Below are 18,377 nucleotides of genomic sequence, written 5' to 3' on the forward strand. Positions count from 1 at the left end.
TCTCATTTTTACAACACCATTTTTTTTTTAGGGACCACGTCTCATTTGAAGTCATTTTGAGGGGTCTATATGATAGAAAATGCCCAAGTGTGACACCATTCTAAAAACTGCACCCCTCAAGGTGCTCAAAACCACATTCAAGAAGTTTATTAACCCTTCAGGTGTTTAATAGGAATTTTTGGAATGTTTAAATAAAAATGAACATTTAACTTTTTTACACAAAAAATTTACTTCAGCTCCAATTTGTTTTATTTTGCCAAGGGTAACAGGAGAAATTGGACCCAAAAAGTTGTTGTCCAATTTGTCCTGAGTACGCTGATACCCCATATGTGGCAGTAAACCACTGTTTGGGCGCATGGGAGAGCTCGGAAGGGAAGGAGCGCTATTTGACTTTTCAATGCAAAATTGACAGGAATTGAGATGGGACGCCATGTCGTGTTTGGAGAGCCCCTGATGTGCCGAAACAGTGGAAACCCCCCAATTATAACTGAAACCCTAATCTAAACACACCCCTAACCCTAATTCCAACGGTAACCCTAACCACACCTCTAACCCTGACACACCCCTAACCCTAATCCCAACCCTATTCCCAACTGTAAATGTAATCTAAACCCTAACCCTAACTTTAGCCCCAACCCTAACTGTAGCCCCAACCCTAGCCCTAACCCTAGCCCTAACCCTAGCCCTAACCCTAGCCCTAACCCTAGCCCTAACCCTAACCCTAGCCCTAACCCTAGCCCTAACCCTAGCCCTAACCCTAGCCCTAATGGGAAAATGGAAATAAATACATTTTTTTTTATTTTTCCCTAACTAAGGGGGTGATGAAGGGGGGTTTGATTTACTTTTATAGCGAGTTTTTTAGCGGATTTTTATGATTGGCAGCCGTCACACACTGAAAGACCCTTTTTATTGCAAAAAATATTTTTTGCAATACCACATTTTGAGAGCTATAATTTTTCCATATTTTGGTCCACAGAGTCATGTGAGGTCTTGTTTTTTGCGGGACGAGTTGACGTTTTTATTGAAAACATTTTTGGGCACGTGACATTTTTTGATCGCTTTTTATTCCGATTTTTGTGAGGAAGAATGACCAAAAGCCAGCTATTCATGAATTTCTATTGGGGGAGGCGTTTATACCGTTCCGCGTTTGGTAAAATTGATAAATCAGTTTTATTCTTCGGGTCAGTACGATTACAGCGATACCTCAATTATATCATTTTTTTATGGTTTGGCGCTTTTATACGATAAAAACTATTTTACAGAAAAAATAATTATTTTTGCATCGCTTTATTCTCAGGACTATAACTTTTTTATTTTTTTGCTGATGATTCTGTATGGTGGCTCTTTTTTTGCGGGACAATATGACGCTTTCAGCGGTACCATGGTTATTTATATCTGTCCTTTTGATCGCGTGTTATTCCACTTTTTGTTCGGCGGTATGATAATAAAGCGTTGTTTTTTGCCTCGTTTTTTTTTTTTTTCTTACGGTGTTTACTGAAGGGGTTAACTAGTGGGACAGTTTTATAGGTCGGGTCGTTACGGACGCGGCGATACTAAATATGTGTACTTTTATTGGTTTTTTTTTTTTATTTAGATGAAGAAATGTATTTATGGGAATAATATTTTTTTTTTTTTTTTCATTATTTTGGAATATTTTTTTTAATTTTTTTTACACATTTGGAAAATTTTTTTTTTACTTTGTCCCAGGGGGGGACATCACAGATCAGTGATCTGACAGTTTGCACAGCACTCTGTCAGATCACCGATCTGATATGCAGCGCTGCAGGCTTCACAGTGCCTGCTTTGAGCAGGCTCTGTGAAGCCACCTCCCTCCCTGCAGGACCCGGATCCGCGGCCATCTTGGATCCGGGGCTGGAGGGAGCAGGGAGGGAGGTGAGACCCTCGCAGCAACGCGATCACATCGCGTTGCTCCGGGGGTCTCAGGGAAGCCCGCAGGGAGCCCCCTCCCTGCGCGGTGCTTCCCTGCACCGCCGGCACATCGCGATCATCTTTGATCGCGGTGTGCCAGGGGTTAATGTGCCGGGGGCGGTCCGTGACCGCTCCTGGCACATAGTGCCGGATGTCAGCTGCGATAAGCAGCTGACACCCGGCCGCGATCGGCCGCGCTCCCCCCGTGAGCGCGGCCGATCGGCTATGACGTACTATCCCGTCCAGGGTCAGATAAGCCCAGGGCACCTCGACGGGATAGTACGTCTAAGGTCACAGAGGGGTTAATACTACAAGTTAGAACCATCCCGACTGGGTCCACTTTGGTGCTGGGTTTTTACGCTTTTTTTCAAATTAAAAAATTGTGTTTAAAAAGTACCCCTTGCTTACATGCACTATTGCTTTTTACCTATTTATAGCAGGGCAGATGTTTATTTTGTTTTGGTCTTATGTTTTGTATGTTATTGTGCAATCCCCGTTATAGAACACAGCCTATAAATCCACATACACACACTGTTGTGCAATCATCATTATAGATCACAGCCTATAAATCCACATACACACACTATTGTGCTATGATCATAATAGAACACAGCCTATAATTCCACATACACACACTGTTGTGCAATCATCATTATAGAACACAGCCTATAACTCCACATACACACACTATTGTGCTATGATCATAATAGAACACAGCCTATAAATCCACATACACACACTGTTGTGCAATCATCATTATAGAACACAGCCTATAACTCCACATACACACACTATTGTGCTATGATCATAATAGAACACAGCCTATAAATCCACATACACTGTTGTGCAATCATCATAATAGAACACAGCCTATAAATCCACATCCACACACTGTTGTGCAATCATCATTATAGAACACAGCCTATAACTCCACATACACACACTATTGTGCTATGATCATAATAGAACACAGCCTATAAATCCACATCCACACACTGTTGTGCTATGATCATGATCGAACACAGCCTATAAATCTACACACTATTGTGCAACCGTCTTAACGCTGTCAGCGCCAATTATTACTCTTGGGACATCAATCAGGTTGTTGGATGAGCTAGCAACACAATAAAAGTTGTCGGAACCAAATAGCCGCCCATACCACCCCCATAAAGGTGTTGCCTCTGCAAGGAAGGGGTCTCGCTATCGGCTGACCATTCTGGGTCACCCTCCTGACACACATTCAGACAGTCATTACTGATAGTATTATTACATAGTGCCTATTAAAATGAAGAAGCAACTATGAAATATAGTCCTAAGTCGAGTCCAAGAAGTAACAACTGCTGTTTGGCTCCAAACTGAGCCCTGGCCCCTCCTCTATGACTTTTAAGCACACTTTTCTTATTAGACACCATCTTTTAGATGTGCTCTATTTACTAGATTTGTTCATTTTTATTTCTTTTAAAATATTTGTATTGTTATTTAACTGTTTTTTGCTTAATCTCAAACCATGTCAACTTGATGGATGAGTGATGAGTAGGAAGATCAATCTAATCAAAGCCTAGATAGGTCCACCAGGGTCTTCTCTGCTGTTATCTTGATAGTATCAAGTCATTGAGTTGCTGATCTTCCTCTTTGCCTTGTTCCTTCTATTCTTCTGACCATGATGTCCTTCTCCAGTAATTGCTCTCTTCGTACAATGTGTCCAAAGTAGGCAAGTCGTAGCTTGGTGATCCTTGGTTAAAGTGACATGTCTGAATTGATATGTTCCAAGATTGATTTGTTTGCTCTTCTTGCCATCCATGGTATTGATATCATCCTTCTCCAGCACCACATTTCGAAGGTGTCTATAATTCTGTCTTGTTTCTTTATCGTTCAGGTTTCGCATCCATATGTTACTACAGTACTATAAAAAAACAGACTATGTACGAGCCGTGTCTTCGTTGCCAGTGAAATGTTCCCCGATTCGAAGACCTTGTCCAGTGACTTCCTTGTTGATTTACGCATAGCTATTCTCATATTGACTTCTGGAGACTATAGTTTCTTTAAAACTTAGAGAGGTCTAAGGACAGAACGTTGAGAAATTAACGTGTTTTACACTGCCCTCTAGTGGATACATAGGATTGCAATTGATTTACTTATTAAATAGATTGTCCATGTTCTGATGAGGTACCTTTTAAAAAAGAGTTGTCTGATACATATAATGCTCTTTTATAAATATCTATTTTTTAAGGTCTAACCAGTTTTGTAATTTGCTTCATCTTTTTATTTTTACTTCATGTGACATTTTGTTTGAGGGGAGTCTTGGGCAGACGTCACAGGAGGACGGCCCTACAGTCACTTCTCTGTAGTTTATATAACCCCCCCCAAGCAGGACATCATCAGCAGGAGGCGCTGCGTTCCCTTATCACAGCTTCTGTCACCGTCGCCCCTGATGACGTCCGGAATCAATTGTGGTGATGGGGGCAGGAAGAAGTTACTACAGTTTGTGTTCCTGCCACCACACAGCCGGTTTTTGCTCCCCGCCTCTTTCATTGAAACAAGATGTTATCAGGGGGCGGCGATGTAAGCAGGGTGAGTGACAGCAGTAGCGCCCCTGATAACGATACGTTTTAGAGTGGTGATGAAAGCTGTGTGGCCGTGTTGGGGGTCACTTGCTCTGCTTTTATCGCTGCTCCATGATGAAGTCTAGTTTGCGAATGAGTCGGCAAGGACAGAAGCTGTCCGACACTGATGACTGACGATGTGGGGCGACTGGGACAGAAAAAGGGTGGCAGCGGTGAAAGAAGCAGTGTTCTATTTTGATGATGGCACACTAGCGCGTCTATGTGGATTTATAGCCTGTGTTCTATTCTTATCAAGGCAAAATATATTTTCGTTGATTTTATAGGATTTGCTCTATTGTGATAAAGACGCAATAGTGTGTGTATATGGATTTACAGGCTGTATTCCATTATGATTAATGGGCAAAATAGTGTGTGTCGTTGATTTTAAAGGCTGTGTTCTATTGTAATTATGACAGTGTGTGTAAGTGGATTTGTAGGCTGCGTTCTATTGTGAACACGGCACAATAGTGTGAGTGGTTACAGTCTATACTGTGCTGCAATGAGTTTATATTCTGCATTTATTTTTTTTAGATGGCTGTTCACGAGGGATAGAGCAGTGACAAAAAAACTGCTTGGGGGGGGGAAAGTAATACAGGGGCAAGATGTGATATTTTATAGTCTTCTATGAGCGGGGCGGCAAGATGCCCTATTTAATAGATGCCCTATTTAATGCTCCATGCAGTTCTTTATGGGCCCCATAGATGCTCCATACAGCATTGTGCCACATGTAATGCTGCTGCTGCAATTAAAAAAAAAAAAAAAAATCACATACTCCCCTCTCATCGCTGCTCCTCAGTGTCCCGTCTCTCCGCACTGACTGTTCAGGCAGAGGGCGGCGCGCACACTAATACGTCATCGCGCCCTCTGACCTGCACAGTCACTGCAAGAGGACAGGAAGACGGAGCGGCGCCCGGCAGATGGAACGCGGACAGGTGAATATGAAATACTCACCTGCTCCTGGCGCTCCTGACGCTGTCCCTGCCTGTCCCATGGTACCGCAGCTTCTTCGCGCCTGCGCGAGAAGGACCTGCCATGACGTCACGGTCAGGTCCTTCTCGCGCAGGGCCTGTGATGACGTAGCGGGCACATGACCGTGACGTCATGGCAAGTCCTTCTCCCATACCATCGTTGGCACCGGAACCTGCCTCTTCCATGGAGAGGTCACCGGAGCGTCGCAAGGAGTGGGAAAGGTGAGTACATAATAATTTTTTATTATTTTTAACATTAGATCCTTTTATTATTGACGCTGCATAGGCAGCGTCAATAGTAAAAACTTGATCACACATTAACCCTGTGTGAGCGGTGACTGCGGGGAGTATGGAACGGGCACTGACTGCAGGGGAGTAGGGAGGGACTTATCAGACTGTGGCCGTCGCTGATTGGTCGCGGCAGCCATGACAGGCAGCTGCCGAGACCAATCAGCGAATGAATATCCGTGACAGAAAGAAAGAAGGACAGACGGAAGTGACCCTTAGACAATTATATAGTAGATTAAAAGTACAAAACCCATTTATAATCCATGATTCGTTTAATAATTTTTGTGGAATGCCGCCTAACATCTCCCAATCAAGTTGCTGGGGAGGGGTGGGGGCTAGCAAAACAGAAGTTGCCTAAACCGAAAGCCCCTCACATAAAGGTGTTGTCTCTGCAAAGAAGCTGTCAGCTGACCACTGTGGGGCCTGCTCCTGACACATTAATCATTACATAGGGCCCAGTAAGATCAGCAGGCAACTATGCCATATCGTGCTCAACAGAGTCCAAGAAAGTGAGAACTGCTACTTTCATTGAGGTTCCCATCAAAACGACCCCCTCCCTCCATGACAGTCCTATGCTCGTCTCATTTTTCCAAAATTGTACTGTTAGATCATGGAATAACAGTAGGTGGCAGCAGTTGTATTCCAATATGTGTTGCATAGTATATTGCAGCAGAGTTAAAGGGGTATTCCCATCTCCAAATTCCTATCCCAATATGTAGTAGATGTAATAATATTAGCAAATACCTCCAATTAGAAATGTAGTATAGTTTTTCTGATTCGCTATGGCTCTTTCCTCATGTGCAGGCATTGCAGGATCTTAGGTATCCATGGTTACGGCCACTGGTAGTGATAGTTAGCTAGTTGCTAGTAGTCGTAACCATGGATACTTAAGGTCCTGCAATGCCTGCACATGAGGAAAGGGACTTGGCGAATTAGAAGAACTATGCTACACTTCTAATTGGAGGTATTTGCTAATATTATTATTATTACACCTACTACATATTGGGATAGGATCATGGAGATGGGAATACCCCTTTAACGCCATGCCAAGGTAAAAAATATTCTACAGATCCACGTCACATAAGGAAGGCTGAAGATTAGAAAAAAAAATCCACACATGCCCTAAAAATCAGCCAATGACAACATGTAACCACATATATATGTAAAACAAACAAAATATTGTAATCGGCAGGTTACATTTTCTCATCATGGGTCAGTCATATAGGGCACCAGCGAGGGGCGCCACAGAGCCAGTCTCGCCTCATGCGTTTTATACTTGCAGATTAGGACAAATTAGACGACTCAGCATTGTCAGAAACACATTTTAATAAGATGATCCCTTCAAGGTCATTAGGGAACGTGGCTTATCTCGCAGTGTCGCTGTCATGTAGCTTAATAAATAAATATATTAACAAATAAATTTAGAATTAAAAGATGGTTTTTATATCTGTATTTTCGATTCATCTCCATTTTCAAAATCTCTGATTCTTGAAAGTAAATTTGCTAAGAAATTGCTGTGATTCATCCAATCTAGGCAATCCTGTGCGAGTTAAAGAGCTGGATCCTCAAGCGCGTACATTCAAAACCTAAGATAAAAACAAAATTAGTATACACACGTGGTCAAAATTGTTGGTACCCCTCGTTTCATGAAAGAAAAACGCACAATGGTCACAGAAATAACTTGAATCTGACAAAAGTAATCTACTATATAATTGTCTAAGGGTCACTTCCTTCTGTCCTTCTGTCTGTCACGGTTATTCATTCGCTGATTGGTCTCGCCAGCTGCCTGTCATGGCTGCCGCAACCAATCAGCGACGGGCACAGTCCGGAAGAAAATGGCCGCTCCTTACTCCCCGCAGTCAGTGCCTGTCGCCTGCATACTCCCCTCCGGTCACCACTAACACAGGGTTAATGCCGGCGGTAATGGACGGCGTTATGCCGCGGGTAACACACTCCATTACTGCCGCTATTAACCCTGTGTGTCCCCAACTTTTTACTATTGATGCTGCCTAGGCGGCATCAATAGTAAAAAATGTAATGTTAAAAATAATAAATAAAAAAACCTACTATACTCACCCTCCGTAGTCGCTCACGCCAGCCGCCATCTTCCGTTGCAGGTTCCGGTGGCAAAGATGGTATGGGAGAAGGACCTGCCATGACGTCACGGTCATGTGGCCGCGACGTCATCACAGGCCCTGCGCGCCTGCGCTAGAAAGACCTGCCATGACGTCACGGTCATGTGACCGCAACGTCATCACAGGTCCTGCGCTCATACCAACCTTGGGACTGGAAGCTGCCGTGGACTACAAGGGGCCTTCGGAAAGGTGAGTATATGTTTATTTTTTATTTTTTAAACCGTGACAAACCTGGCTGGGCAATATACTACATAGCTGGGCAATATACTATGTGGCTCTGTGCTGTATACTACGTTGCTGTGCAATATACTACGTGGCTGGGCAATATACTACGTGGCTGGGCAATATACTACGTGGCTGTGCAATATACTACGTGGCTGTGCAATATACTGCGTGGCTGGGCAATATACTACGTGGACATTCATATTCTAGAATACCCGATGCGTTAGAATCGGGCCACCATCTAGTAATAAATAAAAGACCTATAAAAATGAGCAAATGAAAGTCAGACATTGCTTTTCAACCATGCTTCTACAGAATGTAAGAAAAATAAATACAACTCATGAAATAGGCCTGGACAGAAATGATGGTACCCTTGAAAATAATGTGGCAAAGGGAAATGGTATATCAAGATGTGTCCACTAACTAGCATCACAGGTGTCTACAATCTTGGAATCAGTGAGTGGGCCTGTATATAGGGCTACAGATACTCACTGTGCTTTTTGGTGACATGGTGTGTATCACACTCAACATGGACCAGAGGAAGTGAAGGAAAGAGTTTTCTCAGGAGATTAGGAAGAAAATGATAGACAAACATGTTAAAGGTAAAAGTTATAAGACCATCTCCAAGCAGCTTGATGTTCCTGTGACTACAGTTGCACATATTATTCAGAAATGTAAGATCCATGGGACTGTAGACAACCTCCCTGGATGTCGCAGGAGGAAAATTGATGACAAATCAAAGAGACGGATAATACAAATGGTAACAAAAGAGCCCAGAAAAACTTCTAAACAGAATAAAGATGAACTTCAAGCTCAAGGAACATCAGTGTCAGATCGCACCATCCGTCGTTGTATGAGCCAAAGTGGACTTCATGGGAGACGACCAAGGAGGACACCATTGTTGAAAGAAAATAATAACAAAAAAGCCTGGCTGGAATTTGCCAAACTACATGTTGACAAGCCACAAAGCTTCTGGGAGAATGTGCTATGGACAGATGAGACAAAAATGGAACTTTTTGGCGAGGAACATCAGCTCTATGTTCTCAGATGGAAAAATGAAGCATATATAAAAAAAAAACACTGTCCCTACTGTGAAACATGGAGGAGGCTCTGTTATGTTCTGGGGCTGCTTTGCTGCATCTGGCACAGGGTGTCTAGAATCTGTGCAGGGTACAATGAAATCTCAAGACTATCAAGGGATTCTAGAGAAAAATATGCTGCACGGAGTCAGAAAGCTTGGTCTCAGTCGTAGGTCATGGGTCTTGCAACAGGTTAATGACCCAAAACACACAGCTAAAAACACCCAAGAATGGATAAGGGGAAAACATTGGACAATTCTGAAGTGGCCTTCTATGAGCCCTGACCTAAATCCTATTGAGCATCTTTGGAAAGAGCTGAAACATGCCGTCTGGAAAAGGCAACCTTCAAACACGAGACAACTGGAGCAGTTTGCTCTTGAGGAGTCGGCCAAAATACCTGTCGAGAGGTGCAGAAGTCTCATTGACAGTTACAGGAATCGTGTGATTGCCTCAAAAGGTTGTGCAACAAAATATTAAAATAGGCCTGGACAGAAATAATGGTACCCTTAACTTATGAGTTTTATTTTTTTTTTTATTCTGTGGAAGCATGGTTGGAAAGCAATGTCTGACTTTCATTTGTTCATTTTCATAGATTTTTCTTAAATGTATTATTACTTTTGTCAGATTCAAGCTATTTCTGTGACCACTGTGGGTTTTCTGTCATTAAACGAGGGGTACCAACAATTTTGACCACGTGTGTATACCCTATAGTAAGTAAGTTAATAGTATTGGAATGTAAATATCACAGGGTACTTGGTTAACACTATTTTGATCAAGAAGGTGTAAAAGCCATCCCACTGCAACACGGTGTACCCAATCAAGATAGTCCTATCTCTAGTATTAAACCTCTCTGTTTCATCCGACCTCAATGTAGATGGGGCAGAGCGGATTGAGTCCCAACTGTGCATACACCTGACCATGGGAAGCTATATAGATGAAATGTCCAGCCCAAACAGTTGGAGTCATGCCATTGTTTGTACAAAGTGCAAGAAACTACAGCAAAACCAACGAAATGAGCCGGAACATAAGCTCGTTTGCGTGCATTGTGTACGAGCATACTCACTCTATGGCCATTTAACAGGCAAAACTTAAGATAAAAGAACAAAATGAGCCTATAGCCTAAAGTAAATGTGCTGAGGAATTCCTGTGATCTGTCTAGTGTCGACAATCCTCTGTGAGCTAAAGAGCTGGATTCTCAGGCTGGTACACTGCAGCAAGTGAAGAGGACAGAAGAAAGAGTTTTCAGAAAAGATACCACGGTGACACATACAGGACATTTCCTCCTGTTCCTTTACAGTAGTGATTTTTTTTTTTCTCTTATTTTATATTTCCTGTTTTTTAATTTTTCTCATCTCCTTTAATAACATCTGTAGGATAAAAATCCCTACAGGCCCAGGTCAGAGAATTTACCATAATTTCTTCCAGTCTAGGCAATAGTTTGGACTCTAGGATAAAGCATTTTATCAGCGCTGATAGCAAGCAGAGATCTAGAAAATGTCAAAGACTTAAAATGCAAATTATATGGCAGAGTGTTTGATGATATAATAATGAAGCTTTGGGTGCATAAAACTGGGAAACCCTCTTTTTAAAGTCTTGATAACCAGATGGAGTGAAGCAAGGGTTTTCTGTCTCTTCAGTGCAGCAGCTCGCTCGGTTTAGGGAGTCAAAATCCCTTGGACGCCTTCTACTTGAGTGACCGAGCTGCGGTGCTTACTCTCATCCGAGAGGAGGTAACTTCCATCTAGGACTACGTGGATCCACATCTGTCATCATTCCATAGAGACCTCATTGACCAGAATGTGGCTTTTTTTTTTTGCGAGCGCACCACCCTGTAGGGAGGTGGAGAAATAGTAGTGTCATAGTCCTGTGATCGCTTTCACATTTTTATTTATTTTTTTGCTTCATGCTAAGGCTGGGGATGTACATGTGTTGTGTGGTTGCGTCTAGCTGTATCTCGCAGCATTAAAAAAAACGGAAACGAGATCTACCGTTTCGCATATCCAGCCCCTATACACACTTATGTTCCTCTATGGTTACAGACTACAAATAAAGACTGTGTAGTCCTATCCCCGATGTCGTGTGTTATAGCCTCCATACACACTGGAAAAAAGTCTGCAGAACCTGCCAATTTTTGATGGATCGACTAGCCATCTAATGTGTATGGCGACTGTCCCCCATCGGATTATATCGGGGCACATAAGGATCAGGCAGTTGGAATACAGTCGTCTGGTTCTGCTATAGTAAATTCTGTTGAGCTGATATCTTGTGTATGGGGGAATCTGAAGAGCGAGCCTTCGAGTGTCAACTGTGTATGACCAGCTGTAAGATTTGGTGGAGGACCGCTACCAATCCCGACTATACGTATGTACACTCAGCTCAGCCAAGTGCTCATGTATTATCTATGGGGGGAGCTAAATACATCTCTGCCAAACTCATCTAGTAATGACTTGTGTTCTTGAAGGACAAAAAAGTATTGGGCAATTTAATTCAAATTTCCTGATCCTTAAGTCCCCGAACATCATACGAGGGGCGATCCAAAAGTAATGATAATCGGTTATTTCTATTGCACACAGAAATTAAAATAAAATGTTTTCTTCTCTCTTAGGTACCCACTAGTCCAGGAAAAAAAAATTACTTAAATAGACCACGATTCCCGGGAGCTACATTCATTTGAATATGAACTGCCGAGGAGTGAACATCAAAATGGAAAAAAAACGAGCTCAGAGCTGTCATCAAATACCTCTGCTTGAAAAAAATGACTACCAAAGACATACACAGCGACTTGGTGGAAACATTGGGGGACTCTTCTCCTCCATATTCCACAGTTGCACGCTGGGCCAAGGAATTTAAGCTGGGAAGAACATCGACGGAAAATGAACATCGTGAAGGACGCCCATCCACGTCCCTCAATGAAGAAAACGTGAAAAAAGTTGAAGAAGTTGTATTGGCAGATCGAAGAGTGACTATCAGGCATGTAGCTGAGGTCACCGGGATCTCATATGGCAGTATTCAAAGAATCCTTGCAAAAGAATTGCATATGAGAAAGGTCTCCGCGCGTTGGGTGCCAAAAATGTTAACCGACGAACAAAAGAAGAAATGAGCTGACATTTCAATAGCAAATCTCGAAAAGTTCCAAGCAGACAAGGAAAATTTTTTGTCACGTTTTTTGACCATGGACGAGACCTGGATCCACCACTTTGATCCCGAAACTAAACAACAATCGATGACATGGAAACGAGCCGACGAACCGACGCCGAAGAAATTCAAAGTGTCAAGCTCAGCAGGGAAGGTTATGGCGTCTGTTTTTTGGGACGCTGAAAGAATTATTATGGTGGACTATTTGGAGAAGGGAGCCACTATTAGGGTACCGTCACACTATACAATTTACCAAAGATCACGACCAGCGATACGACCTGGCCGTGATCGTTGGTAAGTCGTAGTGTGGTCGCTGGAGAGCTGTCACACAGACAGCTCTCCAGCGACCAACGATGCCGAGGTCCCCGGGTAACCAGGGTAAACATCGGGTTACTAAGTGCAGGACCGCGCTTAGTAACCCGATGTTTACCCTGGTTACCAGCGTAAAAAAAAAAAAAAAAAGTACATACTTACCTTCCGGTGTCTGTCCCTTGCCGTCTGCTTCCCGCACTCACTGACTGCCGGCCGTAAAGTGAAAGCACAGCACAGCGGTGACGTCACCGCTGTGCTCTGCTTTCACTTTACGGCCGGCAGTCAGTGAGTGCGGGAAGCAGACGGCAAGGGACAGACACCGGAAGGTAAGTATGTACTTTTTTTTTTTTTTTACGCTGGTAACCAGGGTAAACATCGGGTTACTAAGCGCGGTCCTGCACTTAGTAACCCGATGTTTACCCTGGTTACCCGGGGACCTCGGCATCGTTGGTCGCTGGAGAGCTGTCTGTGTGAAGGGAAGCAGACGGCAAGGGACCTGACGGACACCAGAATGTAAGTATGTACTGTTTTTTTTTTTTTTACATTTACGCTGGTAACCAGGGTAAACATCGGGTTACTAAGCACGGCCCTGCGCTTAGTAACCCGATGTTTACTCTGGTTACCAGCGAACGCATCGCTAGATCGGTGTCACACACACCGATCTAGCGATGACAGCGGGAGATCCAGCGACGAAAGAATGTTCCAAACGATCTGCTACGACGTACGATTCTCAGCAGGATCCCTGATCGCTGCTGCGTGTCAGACACAGCGATATCGTATGGATATCGCTGGAACGTCACGAATCGTACCATCGTAGCAATCAAAATGGCACTGTGTGACGGTACCCTTACGGGCTCCTACTACGCAGAACAAATAAAAAGATTGCGGGAGGCTATCAAGGAGAAAAGGCGCGGCAAACTGCGGGCTGGAATGTTGTTTCACCAAGGGCCGGCTCACAAAGCTGCTGTTGCCATGGCTACCATTCAAGAAGCGGGCTTTGAACTGGTGGAACACCCCCCCTCTTCACCAGATCTAGCCCCCAGTGACTTCTTTCTCTTTCCTCGGCTCAAGGAACACCTCCGGGGCAAGAAATTTGACGACAATAGCGACGTGATAACCGCTGTTGGGGATTTTTTTGAGGGTCAAGATCAAGAATTTTTTTCGAAGGGAATTCTAAGTTTAGAAAAGAGATGGACTAAATGTATAGACTTGTTAGGAGACTATGTAACATAGTAACATAGTTAGTAAGGCCGAAAAAAGACATTTGTCCATCCAGTTCAGCCTATATTCCATCATAATAAATCCCCAGATCTACGTCCTTCTACAGAACCTAATAATTGTATGATACAATATTGTTCTGCTCCAGGAAGACATCCAGGCCTCTCTTGAACCCCTCGACTGAGTTCGCCATCACCACCTCCTCAGGCAAGCAATTCCAGATTCTCACTGCCCTAACAGTAAAGAATCCTCTTCTATGTTGGTGGAAAAACCTTCTCTCCTCCAGACGCAAAGAATGCCCCCTTGTGCCCGTTACCTTCCTTGGTATAAACAGATCCTCAGCGAGATATTTGTATTGTCCCCTTATATACTTATACATGGTTATTAGATCGCCCCTCAGTCGTCTTTTTTCTAGACTAAATAATCCTAATTTCGCTAATCTATCTGGGTATTGTAGTTCTCCCATCCCCTTTATTAATTTTGTTGCCCTCCTTTGTACTCTCTCTAGTTCCATTATATCCTTCCTGAGCACCGGTGCCCAAAACTGGACACAGTACTCCATGTGCGGTCTAACTAGGGATTTGTACAGAGGCAGTATAATGCTCTCATCATGTGTATTCAGACCTCTTTTAATGCACCCCATGATCCTGTTTGCCTTGGCAGCTGCTGCCTGGCACTGGCTGCTCCAGGTAAGTTTATCATTAACTAGGATCCCCAAGTCCTTCTCCCTGTCAGATTTACCCAGTGGTTTCCCGTTCAGTGTGTAATGGTGATATTGATTCCCTCTTCCCATGTGTATAACCTTACATTTATCATTGTTAAACCTCATCTGCCACCTTTCAGCCCAAGTTTCCAACTTATCCAGATCCATCTGTAGCAGAATACTATCTTCTCTTGTATTAACTGCTTTACATAGTTTTGTATCATCTGCAAATATCGATATTTTACTGTGTAAACCTTCTACCAGATCATTAATGAATATGTTGAAGAGAACAGGTCCCAATACTGACCCCTGCGGTACCCCACTGGTCACAGCGACCCAGTTAGAGACTATACCATTTATAACCACCCTCTGCTTTCTATCACTAAGCCAGTTACTAACCCATTTACACACATTTTCCCCCAGACCAAGCATTCTCATTTTGTGTACCAACCTCTTGTGCGGCACGGTATCAAACGCTTTGGAAAAATCGAGATATACCACGTCCAATGACTCACCGTGGTCCAGTCTATAGCTTACCTCTTCATAAAAACTGATTAGATTGGTTTGCCAGGAGCGATTTCTCATAAACCCATGCTGATATGGAGTTAAACAGTTATTCTCATTGAGATAATCCAGAATAACATCCCTCAGAAACCCTTCAAATATTTTACCAACAATAGAGGTTAGACTTACTGGCCTATAATTTCCAGGTTCACTTTTAGAGCCCTTTTTGAATATTGGCACCACATTTGCTATGCGCCAGTCCTGCGGAACAGACCCTGTCGCTATAGAGTCACTAAAAATAAGAAATAATGGTTTATCTATTACATTACTTAGTTCTCTTAGTACTCGTGGGTGTATGCCATCCGGACCCGGAGATTTATCTATTTTAATCTTATTTAGCCGGTTTCGCACCTCTTCTTGGGTTAGATTGGTGACCCTTAATATAGGGTTTTCATTGTTTCTTGGGATTTCACCTAGCATTTCATTTTCCACCGTGAATACCGTGGAGAAGAAGGTGTTTAATATGTTAGCTTTTTCCTCGTCATCTACAACCATTCTTTCCTCACTATTTTTTAAGGGGCCTACATTTTCAGTTTTTATTCTTTTACTATTGATATAGTTGAAGAACAGTTTGGGATTAGTTTTACTCTCCTTAGCAATGTGCTTCTCTGTTTCCTTTTTGGCAGCTTTAATTAGTTTTTTAGATAAAGTATTTTTCTCCCTATAGTTTTTTTAGAGCTTCAATGGTGCCATCCTGCTTTAGTAGTGCAAATGCTTTCTTTTTACTGTTAATTGCCTGTCTTACTTCTTTGTTTAGCCACATTGGGTTTTTCCTATTTCTAGTCCTTTTATTCCCACAAGGTATAAACCGCTTACACTGCCTATTTAGGATGTTCTTAAACATTTCCCATTTATTATCTGTATTCTCATTTCTGAGGATATTGTCCCAGTCTACCAGATTAAGGGCATCTCTAAGCTGGTCAAACTTTGCCTTCCTAAAGTTCAATGTTTTTGTGACTCCCTGACAAGTCCCCCTAGTGAAAGACAGGTGAAACTGCACAATATTGTGGTCGCTATTTCCTAAATGCCCAACCACCTGCAGATTTGTTATTCTGTCAGGTCTATTAGATAGTATTAGGTCTAAAAGTGCTGCTCCTCTGGTTGGATTCTGCACCAATTGTGAAAGATAATTTTTCTTGGTTATTAGCAGAAACCTGTTGCCTTTATGGGTTTCACAGGTTTCTGTTTCCCAGTTAATATCCGGGTAGTTAAAGTCCCCCATAACCAGGACCTCATTATGGGTTGCAGCTTCATCTATCTGCTTTAGAAGTAGACTTTCCATGCTTTCTGTTATATTTGGGGGTTTGTAACAGACCCCAATGAGAATTTTGTTACCATTTTTCCCTCCATGAATTTCAACCCATATGGACTCGACATCCTCATTCCCTTCGCTAATATCCTCCCTTAAAGTGGACTTTAGACAAGACTTTACATAGAGACAAACCCCTCCTCCTCTCCGATTTTTACGATCCTTTCTAAACAGACTGTAACCCTGTAAGTTAACTGCCCAGTCATAGCTTTCATCTAACCATGTCTCGGTTATTCCCACTATGTCAAAGTTACCTGTAGATATTTCTGCTTCTAGTTCTTCCATCTTGTTTGTCAGGCTTCTGGCGTTTGCGAGCATGCAGTTTAGAGGATTTTGTTTTGTTCCAATCTCCTCACTGTGGATTGTTTTAGAAATGTTCTTACCTCCCTTCTGAGTATGTTTTCCTGGGTCGTCTTTGTTCGAGTCTAATGTTTTTCTTCCCGTAGAAAAATAAATTTATTTTTTGACTATATTCATTGTGTTTAGTATTGATTATCATTACTTTTGGATCGCCCCTCGTATGTCGGGGGAGAGATACACATTAGCTGAGTGTCCTGTTCCACCAAAATCGGTGGGCTGAACCAACGTGTACAAGGGTTTGTACTTCTTTCCATCTGCCTTCTCTTCTCATAAGCTGGCCATACACATGTGATAATGTCAAAGATTTATTTGGTTGATGGTCATCTCTGCTGACACTTGTAGGGTCGAGCGTTCATGTGTTTACAATGTAGAGCCAGATAAAGCAGCTACCAGACATCTCTGACAGCATCTTCTCTTGGAAAACAAAAGGATTGGACATTTGAAATAAAGCTGCCCAATGTCCTCTGTCAGGGAGTATGGTTCTCCGTTATGGGTGTCTTTGGACCATCTTTAGTCTAATATGTATGGGGGTCTCTATATACAGGTACCCCGTAGAAGGCAGGCTCACATTCCCTTCGGGCCTCCATGCAGCAGAACCTGCTCCACAGCCTGTATGTGCTCTCCTGTCGCTCTAAAGTTCTGTTGTACCATTATAATACCAATTAACTGTAGTATTAGTTTTGACCATTGATCATCGTGCGTATTTGTTGCTCGTGGACATCTGCTTAACATGTGCATTTTATTGGACCCATATGTGATCATATCGATATAACTTATTCCATATCTGCACCTAAACAGCAATTCCACACAGACGTTGATGTCACACTTAAACCAAGACTCTCCATGTACTGATCCATCATCAGTGTGGTCTCTGTAGATATAAAGGGAAATGTAAATTCAAAATGAACCGCTGATATTTTACTATTGGGTTGACCGTCTCCATCTTTATGATACAAATATGTGGAATTGCTGCTTGGCGTATGATGGTCGTATATTCCAATATACACCCGACATGGTGATTAATACTCCTATCTCTCTGTCTTAAGATCATTATGAAGGAGATTGAAGCCAAGGACTGGCAGGTGAAGTATGAGCAGAGCCATGCGGAGGTGCTGGAGATGAGGTATTGTTCTTGTCTATATATGTATTATGGGATGCAACCGGTGATGGACGACATTATGCTCAGCGGTATCCTTTTTGTTTTACAGGAAAATTGTTGCTGAATATGAGAAAACTATTGCACAGATGATTGGTGAGTCCTATAATATCGCTCCCTATAGATGGGTGGTGAAGCCATGATACCCGTGATGAAAAGGGGTCCTAGCTGCATCACCTAGAAGTGACTTCGGATATTGAAAGGAGGCTGTAATGACGCCCATGAGACAGAACAAATATGTGCAGATGTATGGTTCTTAAACACCACAAGTAGGCTTTAAAGAGGACCTGTCACCAGGGCACAAGTGATTTTAGTTTTTGGTCTTATTTTATTCTTTCAGCTCCCCTGAGAATTCAGTTTATTTTTTTTATTTTTTAAATCCATCACACGGTTTCA

The 18,377-nt window shown here is 42.7% G+C and overlaps 1 protein-coding gene across 4 annotated transcripts in view; it reads left to right on the plus strand.

Moving 5' to 3' along the window:
* The window catches only part of TACC1 (transforming acidic coiled-coil containing protein 1), a 102,660-nt gene that overhangs the window by 74,453 nt on the left and 9,830 nt on the right, over nt 1-18,377 (plus strand). For 2 of the 4 annotated variants that reach the window (XM_069766861.1, XM_069766860.1), the window contains exons 7-9: nt 10,862-10,954; nt 17,872-17,948; nt 18,034-18,077. In XM_069766861.1, coding sequence (XP_069622962.1) covers nt 10,862-10,954; nt 17,872-17,948; nt 18,034-18,077 — 214 coding nt within the window. The remainder of the gene's footprint in view (nt 1-10,861; nt 10,955-17,871; nt 17,949-18,033; nt 18,078-18,377) is intronic. The other 2 variants (XM_069766864.1, XM_069766862.1) reach the window with 1 other exon arrangement.

Source organism: Ranitomeya imitator, chromosome 4 (assembly GCF_032444005.1).
Source record: "Ranitomeya imitator isolate aRanImi1 chromosome 4, aRanImi1.pri, whole genome shotgun sequence".
Lineage (NCBI taxonomy): Eukaryota > Metazoa > Chordata > Amphibia > Anura > Dendrobatidae > Ranitomeya > Ranitomeya imitator.